Raw genomic sequence first — 15720 nt, forward strand, 5'->3', positions numbered from 1 at the left:
GATCCGTCCGTCCCACTAAAAGGCAAGCAGCACCCTAGGCGACAACACTAACACTAACCAAGGGCACTAATTAACCAAAAAAGGCCTTGGCATGGGACCAAAAGTCTGACAAGGACAGCACCTGGCGTGTCTCCCTAGGGAGAGCATTCCATCAATGGGAGGCCATCACAGAAAAGGTGGCTGTTCTCCACCCCTTCTTTGGGGTGGGGCACATGGAGAAGGGCCTCTGAGGAACACCGCAGGGTCCAGACTGATTCGTGTGGAGAAAGACAGCTTTTTCCTCGCGGTTTTTGTTTCTCTCAGTGATCACATGGACTAGAAACTTAGTTAATGGATACCAGGAGTTCAGTAATAATAATACAGTCATACCTTGGGTTACAGACGCTTCAGGTTGCGTTTTTTCAGGTGACGGACCCGCCAAAACCCGGAAGTACTGGAGCGGGTTACTTCTGTGTTTCGGGGGTTGCGCATGTGCAGAAGCGCTAAATCGCGCTTTGCACATGCGCAGAAGCACCACATCGCAACTTGCACGTGCGCAGATGCACCGCTGCGGGTTGCAAATGTGCATCCCGCACGAATCAAATTCACAACCCGAGCGTCCACTGTAATAATAATAATAATAATTTATTATTTATACCCTGCCCATCTGTCTGGGTTTTCCCAGCCACACTGGGCAGCTCCCAACAGAATATTAATAATAATAAAAGCGATAAAACATCAGACATTAAAAACTTCCCTAAAGAGGGCTGCCTTCAGATGTCTTCTAAAAGTCAGACAGTTGTTTATTTCCTTGACATCTGCTGGGAGGGCGTTCCACAGGGTGGGTGCCACTACCGAGAAGGCCCTCTACATGGTTCTCTGTAACCTCACTTCTCGCAGGGAGGGAACCACCAGAAGGCCATTGGTGCTGGACCTCAGTGTCCGGGATGAACGATGCGGGTGGAGACGCTCCTTCAAGTATACTGGGCTGAGGCCATTTAAGGTTTTAATATAGAACGCACAGAGATGACTACATAAAATGCATTCCAGGATCCAGTTTGTTAAGGGCAATGAGAGTTGTTCGGAGACTCCCTATTCCACTCACAGAAGTATCACAGAACTACAATTCCCCTATTCTCAGAGAAGAGAATAGGGGAATTGTACTTCCTCTGGGAAGAGGGATTGAGTGTTAAACCAGCCCTGTGAGGGGGACGCGGATGGCGCTGTGGGTTAAACCACAGAGCATAGGACTTGCTGATCAGAAGGTCAGCGGTTCGAATCCCCGGGACGGGGTGAGCTCCCGTTGTTCAGTCCCTGCTCCTGCCAACCTAGCAGTTCGAAAGCATGTCAAAGTGCAAGTAGATAAATAGGTACCGCTCCGGTGGGAAGGTAAACGGCATTTCCGTGCACTGCTCTGGTTCGCCAAAAGCGGCTTAGTTATGCTGGCCACATGACCCAGAAGCTGTACGTCGGCTCCCTCGGCCAGTAAAGCGAGATGAGCGCCGCAACCCCAGAGTCGGCCACGACTGGACCTAATGGTCAGGGGTCCCTTTACCTTTACCTTATGACTGGTTAAAGTGGCATGATGCTTCTTTCAAAGCATAGTGAAGATGGGGCCTAAATTGCAAATAAAGTTTCAAAGTTTAATATGCATGTGAGCCCAGCAGAGGGCGATAATATGCAAGCATAGTGAAGTCGCTTCCTTTCCGGTATGATTGGTCTGTCTAGCTCCACATTTCCTGCACTGACTGGCAGTAGCTCTCTAGTTCCTGCACAGCCCTACCAGAAAACAGCAGGGATTGAAATTGGGATCTTGTGAGCAGCAGCTCTTTCCCTGAACATACCAAGAGGCCTTATATTATTCATTTATTTATAGGGTTTCTTATCCAGCCTTCACCATATTGTCTCAGGGCAAGTTACAGCAGCAGAATATCTGGACAAGGTTAAAACCTCTGGACACTTTTTAGATTATCGGTATTCCTTTATTACATATACAGCAGAAGCATCATTTCCAAGACAACTCACAAGCCCGGCAAATTTGGAACTCTACTTGACAATCAGGGAACACCACTAATATTCCCCCTTCGTGTGAAGACAATTCTTATTCTTTTTTTTTCATGACTTGGACTTTTGTTATTTAACCCATACATAACTGTGCTTATTCCACCTGCATGCTTTGTTGTTGCTGTTTAGTCATTTAGTCGTGTCCGACTCTTCGTGACCCCCTGGACCAGAGCACGCCAGGCACTCCTGTCTTCCACTGCCTCCCGCAGTTTGGTCAAACTCATGCTGGTAGCTTCAAGAACACTGTCCAACCATCTCGTCCTCTGTTGTCCCCTTCTCCTTGTGCCCTCCATCTTTCCCAACATCAGGGTCTTTTCCAGGGAGTCTTCTCAAGAGGTGGCCAAAGTATTGGAGCCTCAGCTTCAGGATCTGTCCTTCCAGGGAGCACTCAGGGCTGATTTCCTTCAGAATGGATAGGTTTGATCTTCTTGCAGTCCATGGGACTCTCCAGAGTCTCCTCCAACACCATAATTCAAAAGCATCCATTCTTCGGCGATCAGCCTTCTTTATGGTCCAGCTCTCACCTGCCTGCTTTACGCTTTTGTTTTTCACCTTTTAGTTTTCACCTGTTCTTAACAGTGTGAATGTGAACCTACTCTGAGTAAACCTACTGAGATGAAAGGGCATGGCTGACTTTTGCTTCATTCATTTCCATTGATCTGCTTTGAGCAAGACTATTAGGATAGGACTAACCCTCATCAGAACATCTATAACCACCTTTCATTTGAAGATACAGTGGTACCTCGCAAGACGAATGCCTCGCAAGACGGAAAACTCGCTAGATGAAAGGGTTTTTGATTTTTTGAGCTGCTTCGCAAGACGATTTTCCCTATGGGCTTGCTTTGCAAGATGGAAACGTCTTGCAAGTTTGTTTCCTTTTTCTTAAAACCGTTAATACAGTTGCGACTTGACTTCGAGGAGCAACTCATAGCACGTGGTGTGGTAGCCTTTTTTGAGGTTTTTGAAGACTTTGTGATTTTTGAAGCTTTTCCAAAACTTTTCCGACACCGTGCTTCGCAAGACCAAAAAAACCGCAAGACGAAAAAACTTGCGGAACGAATTAATATCGTCTTGCGAGGCACCACTGTATATGCTGTCATATATACATGAGTGTGTGCGCATGTGTTCTAAATTTCTTGCTTAAAAGGTAAAGGTAAAGGACCCCTGAATGGTTAAGTCCAGTGAAAAGCAACTATGCACAGGGGTCAGCAAACTTTTTCAGCAGGGGGCTCAGACCTTGTCCCTCAGACCTTGTGGGGAGCTGGACTATATATTTTTTTTGGGGGGGGGGGGAGGAATGAATTCCCATGCACCACAAATAACCCAGAGATGCATTTTAAATCAAAGGACACATTCTACTCATATAAAAAGATGCTGTTTCCCTGACTGTCTGCAGGCCGGATTTAGAAGGCAATTGGGCCGGATCTGGCCCCCGGGCCTTAATTTGCCTACCCATGGACTATGGGGTGGTGGCGCTCATCTCCCTGTCAGAGCAAGGGAGCCAGCGTTTGTCCACAGACAGCTTTCCGAGTCATGTGGCCAGCAGGACTAAACCACTTCTGGTGCAACACAACACTGTGACGGAAACCAGAGTGCACAGAAACGCCATTTACTTTCCCGCCGGAGTGGTACCTATTTATCTACTTGCACTTTGACGTGCTTTTGAACTGCTAGGTTGGCAGGAGCTGGGACAGAGCAATGGGAGCTCACTCCGTCGCGGGGATTCGAACCGCCAACCTTCTGATCGGCCAGCCCAAGAGGCACAGTGGTTTTGACCACAGCGCCACCCGCGTCCCTGTAAAAGTTCTTGGTATACTACCCTGAAGTCCATTTAGGGATTTGTGGTTTGCATGTATTTAGCGGGAAATAAATAATTTGCAAATCAAACCACTGGTTTTGACCTATAAAGTCTTACATGGCTTAGGACCCTAATACCTCAAAGACCACTTATGAACTGACCCCGACCCTGAAATCATCACCTGAGGCCCTTTGTGTACCCTCTCCACAGGTGGTCTGGAGAGTTACAACCTAAGAATGGGCCTTTTCTGTGGTGGCTCTACACTTGTGGAAAACCCTCCCCAGAGTGCCATAATTACCTATCTTTAGGTGCCAGGCAAAAACATTCCTTTTTAATCAGGCACAACCATTTTTTGAATGGGTGGGATGTTTTGATGCAGAACGGTCTTTCAGATTTGTCCCCCACACCCCTGATGCTGGTTTCAAGGTGTGTTTCCTTCTCACTTAAAATATTTTAAGTCTCTTTGAGTCACCGTGGCTGCTATGTACTGAAGTTCTCACCCTGGGCCAGCAGGGGGATAGTGTAGATAGTTTTCACTCAGGTCCACATATGCAAATAAGGAATAGAAAGTGACGTTCAGTGATTGGATAGTTACAGAAAGTTGTTACTGTTACTGTTGCGTTGTACTGGAGCTCTATATAAGCAGGCTGGCTGAACCCTTCAGTTCAGTTCTGTTCTGGCCTGTGAATAAACAAGAGCTGTTTGAAGAATCACTGTGTCGTCTGATATGTTCACCCACAACTTAACAATGGCAAAAAAGAAGAAGCAGCTAATAAATTTAGTAAATCATAATAGCGATAATCAATAGCTGGGATTTATTTTCATTTCATTTCTCTCTGCCCTTCTAGCTGTTCAATCTCTCCTCCCCCCACCCCCTCCCCGTCCTTTCATTCTCTCATCCAGTAACACCTCTGAGTAAGGGGCACATGTCACACCAAGCTTTCATTTTGCAAATCATGCTTCACCGTGACACTGCGGGGAGGGAATGTGCAGACAGCATGCCAAAGTTTTGCACACAGCCATCAGGGATTTGCCTGCAACGCACGACTCCATTGTTCCCTGTTGCCGATATGGCTGCAGCTATTCAGATGTGCCGAGCTGACTTTGGAGGTGTCAAATTAATTTGCAAGATCGCCCTCGTCTTTTTAGTTGACACCAAAGGAAAAGCCCTGGACTCCTTGGGAAGGGAAATTAGGCTTTGCTCATGAGATAGAGACTTGTGCTTTTCTTTGCTAGTGGCTCCTATATTTGATAAATTTCTGCCTCCCTTGTTTTGCCCCTGTTTCTGTAGTAGTTTCTGCTTTGCAGGGCAGCGGGGGACTCGGTTACAAGTTTGAATTTAGTTTAACTTTAAAATATATATTTTAAAGGGACACCAGAAATATATGTGTAGAAGAAAATAGCCTTTTAAGCATCCCAGGTCCAAGGTATTCAGGGCTTTAATGATAATATCCAGTAGGGTATGCTGGAATTTATAAAGACTTTTTTCACACTTGGGGGTATTATGGTGAATCTACCATTTCCTCAAGGATTGCATATATTCAGCGGCGTAGCGTGGGTTGTCAGCACCCGGGGCAAGGCAAGTAATTTGTGCCCCCTAACCCGGGGCAAGGCAAGTAATTTGTGCCCCCTAACCCGGGGCAAGGCAAGTAATTTGCGCCCCCTAACCCTACAAATCTATGCCTATGAATGATGGTCCCTCTCTCTCTCTCTTTCTCATATTCCAATTGATTCCCATTTCCTCCGATCAATCCCCGAAGCTCTCACCCAGCGAAAGTCGTGCGTAATTACGCTTCGCCATCCCTAATCCTGCCGCTTCCACCAGGAAATCATGACGGTGCGTTTCTCCTCTCCAAACTTTCCCCGGCCCTTTGCCGGCCGGTGCAGCCCTTTTGGCTACGAGATCCCCTCCTTCTTTGCCCGCTTCCGACTCCACCTCCCCGTCCAGCCTCCCTACCTCCTGAAATAAGGCGATGGCCATCGGAGAGAGGCGGGGCCGAGGGAGGCAAGCCAATGGGCGAGGCGGGGGTAGGTGGCCACGGGGGCGGGCGCTGCCGCAGTCCTTGGGTGGGAAAGGTAGGAGCAGGCGGAGGCTGGCCGGCCGCTCTGACAAAAGGGGTGGGCCGAGGGCACGACGGGGCTGGGCCCTCTGGACTCACGCCCCCCCAGATGTTGCGCCCGGTGCGGCCAGCACCCCTGGCACCCCCCACGCTACGCCACTGCATATATTCATTATTTTGTCCCAAGATAGTCACTGGTCAAATGGGATTTGCAAGTTTCTGAAGCTATGGAAGAATGGAATGTGCCCCAAACAGCCATCTTTGGCAATGTTTCATTCTTTCAATGTGTTTGCAAATTCAAGTACCGCCACAGGCTAGGTGAAAAACTTCACCATTGATTCGAGCCCTTATTCCATAAATAATTTTAGCTGCAACCCCATGCCCAATGACTGGGGAGCAGGGGGTGTGAGAAGGCACAATTTTCACCACACCCAGCGCTCTTGTTTTGCTGCAGTTCACTTTCTGCCAGAAAACGACGTTATTTGTCTCACTGTCTGCTATCGCAAAATTGCACGCCTCACATAATTTGCAAAGTTAATTATGTAAATTTACATTGCTACTACGTGATACCGCTCCATTCGTTTCAGTGCCGAGGATACACAATGCAAATATGAGCCAAACACTGGCAATCTCCATTTTCATTGCTGTCTGAATCCTCGGACATCCCTTAAAGGTAAAGAGACCCCTGACCATTAGGTCCAGTCGTGACCGACTCTGGGGTTGTGGCGCTCATCTCGCTTTACTGGCCGAGGGAGCCAGCATACAGCTTCCAGGTCATGTGGCCAGCATGACTAAGCCGCTTCTGGCGAACCAGAGCAGCGCACGGAAACGCTGTTTACCTTCCCGCCGGAGCGGTACCTATTTATCTACTTGCACTTTGACGTGCTTTCAAACTGCTAGGTTGGCAGGAGCAGGGACCGAGCAACGGGAGCTCACCCCATTGCAGGGATTCGAACTGCCAACCTTCTGATCGGCAAGTGCTAGGCTCTGTGGTTTAACTCACAGCGCCACCCACATCCTTTGCCTGAAAGTAAGCCTTACTGAACTTGTATTTTTCAATAGTATGTATGGGGTGTGGTGCTAGTGATTTGCAGCCACGCCCCTTTAAGTCTGGTTAATTCTGATGGGTCTTGTTAAGTACAAACTACATTCGCTGGACTGTAAAACTTAAGAGATAGAAATGATGAACTTTTAATGGAAAACTAGAGGCCTTCTTTTGGACTTTCCGATGAAGTATTATTGCGATATAAAATAGTGAGCAAGATTCGAAATACGAACGGCAGGAGGCGGGGAATAAAAATACCGATAAGGATGGTGTATGGGGGTTTGGTAACAAGTCGGGTTTTCCACAAACGCATCCTCTTTGTCAGGCTTAAAATTTCTGTCCAGGTGGATTTTTAAAATTTTGCAAAATGTCCTGGTTTTTAAAGCAGCATTTTTAAACCTAGTAACAAGTATAATGCAGCAACCAACATTAAAAGAACAAAAACATCAAGGAGGGGAGGCTGGGAAGTCAAAAAGAAAAATATAAGAGACATGGTATATTGTCTGTTAAAATCTTTGAAAACTTAATTTTAAAAATCAATTGAAAGGGGGTGGAGATAAGTCCCCCTACATTCCCACACATAAACTCTCCCCCTTTGTGTTTAAGGTTCAAGAAATAAAGAAGCAGGCAGCTGCTGGTAGCTTCTTGTCTTAAATCGAGAAAGGGCCGAGTGTGGCCCTTCAACACCTCTATACCTGGCCCCTGGGAACCTCCCCAGGCCACTTCCCTCAGCAACCTTGCTTTACACACACTTAACCCGAGGTACCACTGTATTGGGGAATGTACTCTGCTGCTGACTCACAAGCATGAGTTAGGAAAGATACTACAGTGGTACCTCGGGTTAAGTACTTAATTCGTTCCGGAGGTCCGTACTTAACCTGAAACTGTTCTTAACCTGAAGCACCACTTTAGCTAATGGGGCCTCCTACTGCCGCCACACTGCCAGAGCACGATTTCTGTTCTCATCCTGAAGCAAAGTTCTTAACCTGAAGCACTATTTCTGGGTTAGCGGAGTCTGTAACCTGAAGCGTATGTAACCTGAAGCGTATGTAACCCAAGGTACCACCGTATTACATCAATATATCCTTTCCTAGTATTCACAACATTCCCACAATGAGTGAATATAAAATTGACATTTCTTGCTCTGCCCGCTTTTGACTCTGGCTCAGTGGCGTAGCGTGGGTTGTCAGCACCCGGGGCAAGGCAAGTAATTTGCGCCCCCTAACCCGTGGATTTGCGCCCCCTAACCCTAACCCCCAGATGTTGCGCCCGGTGCAGCCGGCCCCCCCTGCACCCCCCACGCTACGCCACTGCTCTGGCTCCACCCATAATGGAGATTTGACCCCTGGAACATCGCCCAGAAGGGAATATGTTTCTTGGGCTGGGGTGGAAAGGTTCCCTGTCTTAAATAAAGTCGGGAGTCGTTGTGGAAAGCAGACAAAATATGCCATCTTCCATTTTAGCGGCAATGGTGGAGGTAGTATACCTTTTTCAGAGGTATATAATGTATATATATATGCAGTTCTTTTTGTCTTTTTTTAAAACAAAGGGAGATTGAATCAGACGTTCTAGTGCTTGGAAACAATACACGGTCAGGTGTCCATTATAAAACAAGTGGAAACAATGAGTTTGCATAATGATTGGCAAAATGTAGCTTGACTCCTTCAGCTCTCTTCTTTACCAAAAGAAAACAACCCAAAACAGCTGCGGCTGACGTTCAGTCTTTCCTCTCTTTCTTAAGATTGCCACTCAGCTCGACAGGACGTCATATGAAGATAAAGGAGAGTTGAGGGCACACACATTTCTCCTGTAGAGACTCCTGTACCCAAGACCCCTGGCAGCCAGCGATGGACGCCGCAGTCCAGAATGTTCTAGAGAAAGACAGAAGATAGGATGGAGTCGTTGAGGTACAGTTTCCAGTTCCTTCTTTAAAAACATTTTTTAATTGATTTGTTACAAAAAGCAATCTAAATGAATAAAGCGCAAAGATAACAAAAAGTAAGAAAACAGCGAGTAAAAAAATAAATACAGTGGAACCCCTACTTACAACCATAATCCGTTCCGGCGGCCCGTCCTTTAAGCGAAACGGGACGCTAGTAGAAGCATCGTTGTGCACAGGTGCAGGCGGCGGCGGCGCGCTTCTGCGCATGTGCAGACGGCGGTAGGTGCTTCTGCGCATGTGCAAACCTCAGAAACCGCTTCTGCATGTGTGTGAATCGCGGCAAACCCAGTACAGTGGTACCTCGGGTTACATACACTTCAGGTTACATACACTTCAGGTTACAGACTCTGCTAACCCAGAAATAGAAAGAACGGACCTCCAGAACGAATTAAGTACGTAACCAGAGGTAAAACTGTATTTACTTCCAGGTTTGCCGCGGTCGCGACTTGGAGTAGAGGCGGTCGTAAGTAAGAGGTTCTACTGTAAATCAAATCATAATGTTTCATGTCCTGGAAGGACAGAAGTTCAAAGATACAGCACAGCTTCAAAGGGTAATAAAGCAGTAACTCACACAAAGGACTCAGCTACATTAGTAAAAAAACAACAACCACCAGCGATTTGAATGTGTTATAAACATGCAACAGCAGATGGCGCAGGAGAGCAAAAATATATTTCTAAGCGATTTTCCATAGGTTTTTATTATTATCTTTTGTTATAATGATATAATTTCTGACTTATTTATAGCGTTCCCCCCCCTTTTAACCCAAAATTTACAAATAATAAATATTTATGAAAATCAAAGTATTTCTCCACCTGTGAATTCCATCGTTGAGAATAAAGATAGACTTAAATATAGTCTTAAATGAGCCATACATTAGAATATACTGATAGAACTGAGTGACCGTGTGCCTCAATACTTATATAAGAAATAATATTGTGCCATATGTATGTGTGTGTGTGTGTGTGTGTGTGTGTGTATATATATATACACACATACGTCACCACAGAGTTGTTAAATCGGGCTAAATTCCCCTCAGAGAGCTACAGCAGAAATTACATATTTGTGCAGGATAATAGTTATCTAAATGTGCAATCTGTTGTTAGATTAGGAAACAAAAGACGAACTTGTTAAAGCTTCTATGACACACTGGGCAATATAGGACATAATATAGATTTGAATCTCTGGGGGGAACTTTGGAAGAGCGATTTGAAGTTCACAGCATGTTATTCATTGAAGGAGAAGTACCAGAAAATGATTTACAGATGGTATTTAACTCCAAGTAGACTTGCTAAAATGTATAAGTCCGAATCAGAAAAGTGCTTTATATGTATCGAGGTTGATGGTATATTTTATCCTATGTGGTGGACTTGTAAAAGGGTAAAAGAATATTGGGAAATAATATATAATGAATTGGAAAAAATGTTTAAAGGTACTTTCCTAAAAACACACACAAAAAAACAGAGTCCTTTCTGTTGAGGATAATTCAGACTAAAATTCCCAGGTGTCAAAAAAGGTTATTTATGTATACTACTACTGCAGCCTGTGTTTTGCTATCCCCAAAATGGAAAACGAGCAAGGTCCCGACCAAAGAAGAATGGCAACTTAAACTGATGGAATACGGGCAACTTTCAGATTTAACATACAGAATAAGAGAACAAGAAGAAAATACGTTTAAAGAAGACTGGAAAATGTTTACTGAATATATGGGTGAAAATTGTGTTCATTTAAAAACGTTGGTAGCCTGAAGATAAATTCATCAGTGTAAATAAGTTTTGATGGATGTAACAATGGTTTACTGAATGTTTTAGTTTATGTAAAATATGCAGGGATGTTTGGTATGCAAAATGAACCACGGAAAGAGAAGAAGGGAAGTCACTGGTTTAAGGTTGTTTAAATGAATATTTTGAAATGTAAATTATAAAATTTAATTTAAAAAATGTGTGTGTGTGTGTGTGTGTGTGTGTGTGTGTCCGTATAGTTAAAGCTATGGTTTTCCCAGTAGTGATGTATGGAAGTGAAGTGAGAGCTGGATCATTAAGAAGGCTGGTCGCCGAAGAATTGATGCTTTTGAATTATGGTGCTGGAGGAGACTCTTGAGAGTCCCATGGACTGCAAGAAGATCAAACCTCTCCATTCTGAAGGAAATCAGCCCTGAGTGCTCCCTGGAAGGACAGATCCTGAAGCTGAGGCTCCAATACTTTGGCCACCTCATGAGAAGAGAAGACTCCCTGGAAAAGACCCTGATGTTGGGAAAGATGGAGGGCACAAGGAGAAGGGGACGACAGAGGACGAGATGGTTGGAGAGTGTTCTTGAAGCTACCAGCATGTGTTTGACCAAACAGTGGGAGGCAGTGGAAGACAGGAGTGCCTGGCGTGCTCTGGTCCATGGGGTCACAAAGAGTCGGACACGACTAAACGACTAAACAACATATATATATATATATATATATATATATATATATATATATATATATATATGAAGGTAAAGGTAAAGGTACCCCTGCCCGTACGGGCCAGTCGTGACCGACTCTGGGGTTGCGTGCTCATCTCACTTAAGAGGCTGTAAGCCAGCGCTGTCCGAAGACACTTCCGGGTCACGTGGCCAGTGTGACGAAGCTGCTCTGGCGAGCCAGCACCAGCGCAGTGCACGGAAACGCTGTTTACCTTCCCGCTAGAAAGCGGTACCTATTTATCTACTTGCACTTAGGAGTGCTTTCGAACTGCTAGGTGGGCAGGAGCTGGGACTGAACGATGGGAGCTCACCCCGCCGCGGGGATTCGAACCGCCAGCCATACGATCGTCAAGTCCTAGGCACTGAGGTTTAACCCACAGCGCCACCCAGCTGCGAGCTAGCCTGGCAGAGAGTCGGCACACTGTTCTTGCTGGATCAGGTATCCTTCTCTGACAATGCAGACATGCTTTCCCTCTGAGAACATGACTTAATTTCTATGCATGTGTAAAACTAAGGCAATGGAAAGCCTCTGTAGAAGCCTGTGTGATTTATGGGCCTGCAGAGTCCACTTTTGTGGGTTCCGCCAATGGCTGCTGTTGCTCTGGACCAAGTAAAGCTGTCTCAAAGATCACAGGGGTCTCTTTATTGAAGAAGTCTGCAACCACACACCTGGCTCCCTGCAGACCGTCCCCTTGGCACCGTTTCTTGCTGCCCACGGCATTCCCTTGGCATTCCACGCAGACACGACGCTCTCTCACCAGCGGCCTGCTCCAGAAATGCAGGCGGCAGGCAGGGCTCACCTGCGTCAGGCGGAAGTAGATGCAGTAACTGGAAAGCACAAAGAGGGAGGAAGGAAAGGGTTAGGTCTCCATGCTTGGTTAAATTGCCTTCAAACCATTCCTGCCCTCCGCACCCCAGACATACACAAATGGAGGTCATCATCTCTCGAGACAGACGGATGCCAACAACAACAGGATTGGGGGGGAGAGATGCAACACACTTGCATTCATCCTGTGATTTCTTCTAGGTACAGGTCCAAGAAGTTTTCCCCTGGGAAAACCCTCTGTTTACCACTGAATCGGAAAAAAATGTGAATCTGTGCAATACCCAGTGGATGTTTGTTCTAATTCTGCGGCCAACTGTGGGTTTTCCCTGGGGAAAAGAAAAACCTTTGAGCCCCGTACTGAGAAATCATGGGACAAGTATCGAAGAGCCCTAAGTTGCCATTATACCCAAGTTGGTCATTATACCAGAATACCTGAAGGAGCGTCTCCACCCCCATTGTTCTGCCCGGATGCTGAGGTCCAGCGCCGAGGGCCTTCTGGCGGTTCCCTCATTGCGAGAAGCAAAGCAGCAGGGAACCAGGCAGAGGGCCTTCTCAGTAGTGGCACCCGCCCTGTGGAACACCCTCCCATCAGATGTCAAAGAGATAAACAACTACCTGACATTTAGAAGACATCTGAAGGCAGCCCTGTTTAGGGAAGAGTTTAATGTGTGACATTTTAATGTATTTTTAATCTTTGTTGGAAGCTGCCCAGAGTGGCTGGGGAAACTCAGCCAGATGGGCGGGGTACAAATAAATTATTATTATTATTATTATTATTATTATTATTATTATTATTATTATTATTATTATTATTTTCAACAGAATATACAAACTGAAACACAGCCGCCCACTAGGTAGGAAGGTTGTCACAGCTATTGGGTCTTCTTTTCTAGGCAGAAGACTCCAGAGCAAGGGCAGGGCACGTTGCCCTCACTCTGATCTGGCTTCACAACGACACTGTCGTGATGATGTGGAGTTGATCACGAAGCCACACCCAAGCGAGGACAACGCTCTCTGCCCTGGCTCTGTCAAGCCTTGTGGGAGGGGGGAAGATGGCTAGCAGCCTAGGTACCCGGGAGTCGGAAGGATGCTGCTGATGGGACCACGTAACGGAGCAACTCCGCTAGGAGGCAAGGTGGCAGCATTTGGGACTTTTTAGCTTAAAGAAAATGTGAGCAAGAGGTGGCATGATAGAAACATATTGTCAGCCTTCAGGAAATCGGCTTCTTGCCCCCATGGCAGTAGATAAGCAGAACAAAGGAAAAGGAGTCTTCTTACCAGTTAGTAACTTTCATAATCATAGAGAGAGAACAAAGAACACATCACCTAGAAATGGTGGTGCTCCCAATTAAGGATTACACCCCCCTTCCGTCCCTATTAATCTACGTCACTTCTACGTCTTGTAATCTGAGTTTGTACTCTCTGTGCTTTCTGTTCTGCCAGTTTTTGAGCTCTCTGGGACTTTGGAGAAGGGGGGGGGGGTGAATGCTGTCCAGAGACTGTGAATCTGTTAACACTCTCTCTTCCAGTGTTCCTTTTGCTAGCTGTTCCCCATCCAGTATTTCCCAGCTTCTGCCTTCTGAACTATGCCCCTCTGCAAACCACTGTTCCAAATCTATACTGCCCTCCTGCTCCTGGGAAGATTCAGGAGCAGGAACAGGGGAAGGGGGAGGCTCCCACCATTCCTCCTCAGCACAGTCCCTGACACATATAAAAAGAAAGAAAGAAAGAAAGAAAGAAAGAAAGAAAGAAAGAAAGAAAGAAAGAAAGAAAGAAAGAAAGGTCTTTTACTAAGTGATTCCATCAACAGATGGAGAAGAATCCAAACTTCATCCTCAGCTTGCTGGTTAGGAGAAAGATGAATACACAGTTTACACACCAAAGGTCAGTGCTAGCATAAAGGAGACAGGATTGGTCAGATATGTTTGTTCTTTTTCTCTGTTTATAGTATGGTGGCTGATCAAGCAGGGGTACCCTGCAGGGATGACCAAGGAATGCTACTTAGGTATTTCTCTTGGGATTCATAATCCAAAGCTTCTTATTTGCTTCTGCGACTTCCTGTTTATTCCTGGCTCCCAAACAGCATTCCCGGAGGCAAAACAGACCATCCTGTTCTGTGGTGGTCCAGTCCAGGAAAAAGCTCTGTGAAGGGAACAGGGTCCTCCTAAAAAAAAATCTCTTAACAAACTACAGCTCCCATAATTCTCTTGGGGAGGCCATGGCTGTTTAAAGTAGTATCAGAGGGCTTTAAAAGTACAGTCATACCTCATGTTACGTTTGCTTCAGGTTGCACGTTTTCAGGTTGCATCCCATGGCGACCCAGAAGTACTGGAAAGGGTTACTTCCAGGTTTCGCCACTCACACATACGCAGACGCGCAAAACGACATCACGCGCATGTGTAAAAGCAGTGACCCGCGACCCGCGCATGCACAGACGCAGGTTGCGTTCTTTTCAGGTTGCAAACGGGCCTCCGGAACGGATCCCATTCGCAACCAGAGGTACCACTGTATAGTGGAACCAGACCTGGAGAACCCTTCAAACATAGAATGCTTTCAGATAGAGAACTGTTCTCTGTGAGGTAGGGCACACAGCCAACTTCACCTCTGCCTTCCCTGCATGGGGGTAGATACACACATATCTCCATCGGATTGGGATGCAATTTATTAAGTAAATTTCTGTGCCCACCAACACCAAATGAGGTGTGTTGGGTGGCTAATGGGAGACAGGGCCTTTTTGGTGGTGGCCCCTGTTGTGAAATGCCCTCTCAAGAGTGTCTGGCATGGCTCCATGCCATGATTATATCAGCACTAAGGATTGTATTCACTATAATGATAAGTACGCTGTTCCAACAGCACAAGGATTTCTCCTTACACAATGGAGTATTTTCACACTCTCCTCCCCCTGAATTTGGGCTGGGTTTCCCACCCAGCCTTCTGGCACAGCTTTGGAGATGGCACAGGACACCTGGGTGGGAGTCCTATTACACTAATACTAATCCTTGCCCTGGCACAATTATTTAGTTGAATAACACCCCAGAAGAAGTCCTTAAAAAAAAATAATAATTGCTGGCATTTAAAATCGTTCAGGTCTTTTGTAAAGTTTGCTGCTAGTGGGTTTATCTGTTTACTGTGATGGTTCAGTTTTTTGTTTCATTCATATATATATATATATATATATATATATATATATATATGCAGGTTTTGGTGTCCTCGGGTGTCTTCCCGTGTAAAAGTTGGGGTGTCTAGGCGACGTTTCGACGAGGTCTCACTCGTCATCTTCAGGCTGGTGCTTTCGGCTTCTTGTTACTGGAACAGAGCAGGATCTCAGTGTTTGAGTTCCTATAAATACTGTTTAGGGGGTGTGGTGTATAGCCTCCAGTGTTCTGGGCAGAGAGGAAGTTCCCAGGCTAGTGTGCCTTTTCTTCTTTTGTTCCTTAATTACTTGAGGGATATCTTGAGTGATTTCTTGGGTGATATTCTGAGTACCACTTAGGTGGGTCATTAGGTGTGGATTAGTTGCTAAAGCCTTCGTGTCTTGACATCTTGAGCTTTG

At 46.0% G+C, this 15720-nt stretch overlaps 2 protein-coding genes and 1 long non-coding RNA gene across 5 annotated transcripts in view; 1 reads left to right on the forward strand and 2 right to left on the reverse strand.

Moving 5' to 3' along the window:
- Positions 1–15720, forward strand: part of LOC310695090 (uncharacterized protein) — a 136245-nt gene that overhangs the window by 11945 nt on the left and 108580 nt on the right. The window lies entirely within an intron of this gene.
- Positions 1940–2770, reverse strand: LOC310693899. The gene is made up of 2 exons (XR_014519410.1): positions 2568–2770; positions 1940–2146 (listed from the first exon to the last, which is right to left on the reverse strand). It is a non-coding gene; the product is annotated as an uncharacterized lncRNA (long non-coding RNA).
- The window catches only part of LOC310695104 (somatomedin-B and thrombospondin type-1 domain-containing protein-like), a 35628-nt gene continuing 26984 nt past the window's right edge, over positions 7077–15720 (reverse strand). Inside the window, exons 4-6 of one of the 3 annotated variants that reach the window (XM_083479102.1) lie at positions 12011–12169; positions 8253–8817; positions 7077–8097 (exon numbers count right to left, since the gene is read on the reverse strand). In XM_083479102.1, coding sequence (XP_083335228.1) covers positions 8712–8817; positions 12011–12169 — 265 coding nt within the window. In that variant the 3' untranslated portion in view covers positions 7077–8097; positions 8253–8711. Of the gene's footprint in view, positions 8098–8252; positions 8818–9568; positions 10378–10558; positions 12170–15720 lie in introns of those variants that run through there. The other 2 variants (XM_083479103.1, XM_083479101.1) reach the window with 2 other exon arrangements.

Source organism: Podarcis liolepis, assembly GCF_965112155.1.
Source record: "Podarcis liolepis genome assembly, chromosome: 15".
Classification (NCBI taxonomy): domain Eukaryota; kingdom Metazoa; phylum Chordata; class Lepidosauria; order Squamata; family Lacertidae; genus Podarcis; species Podarcis liolepis.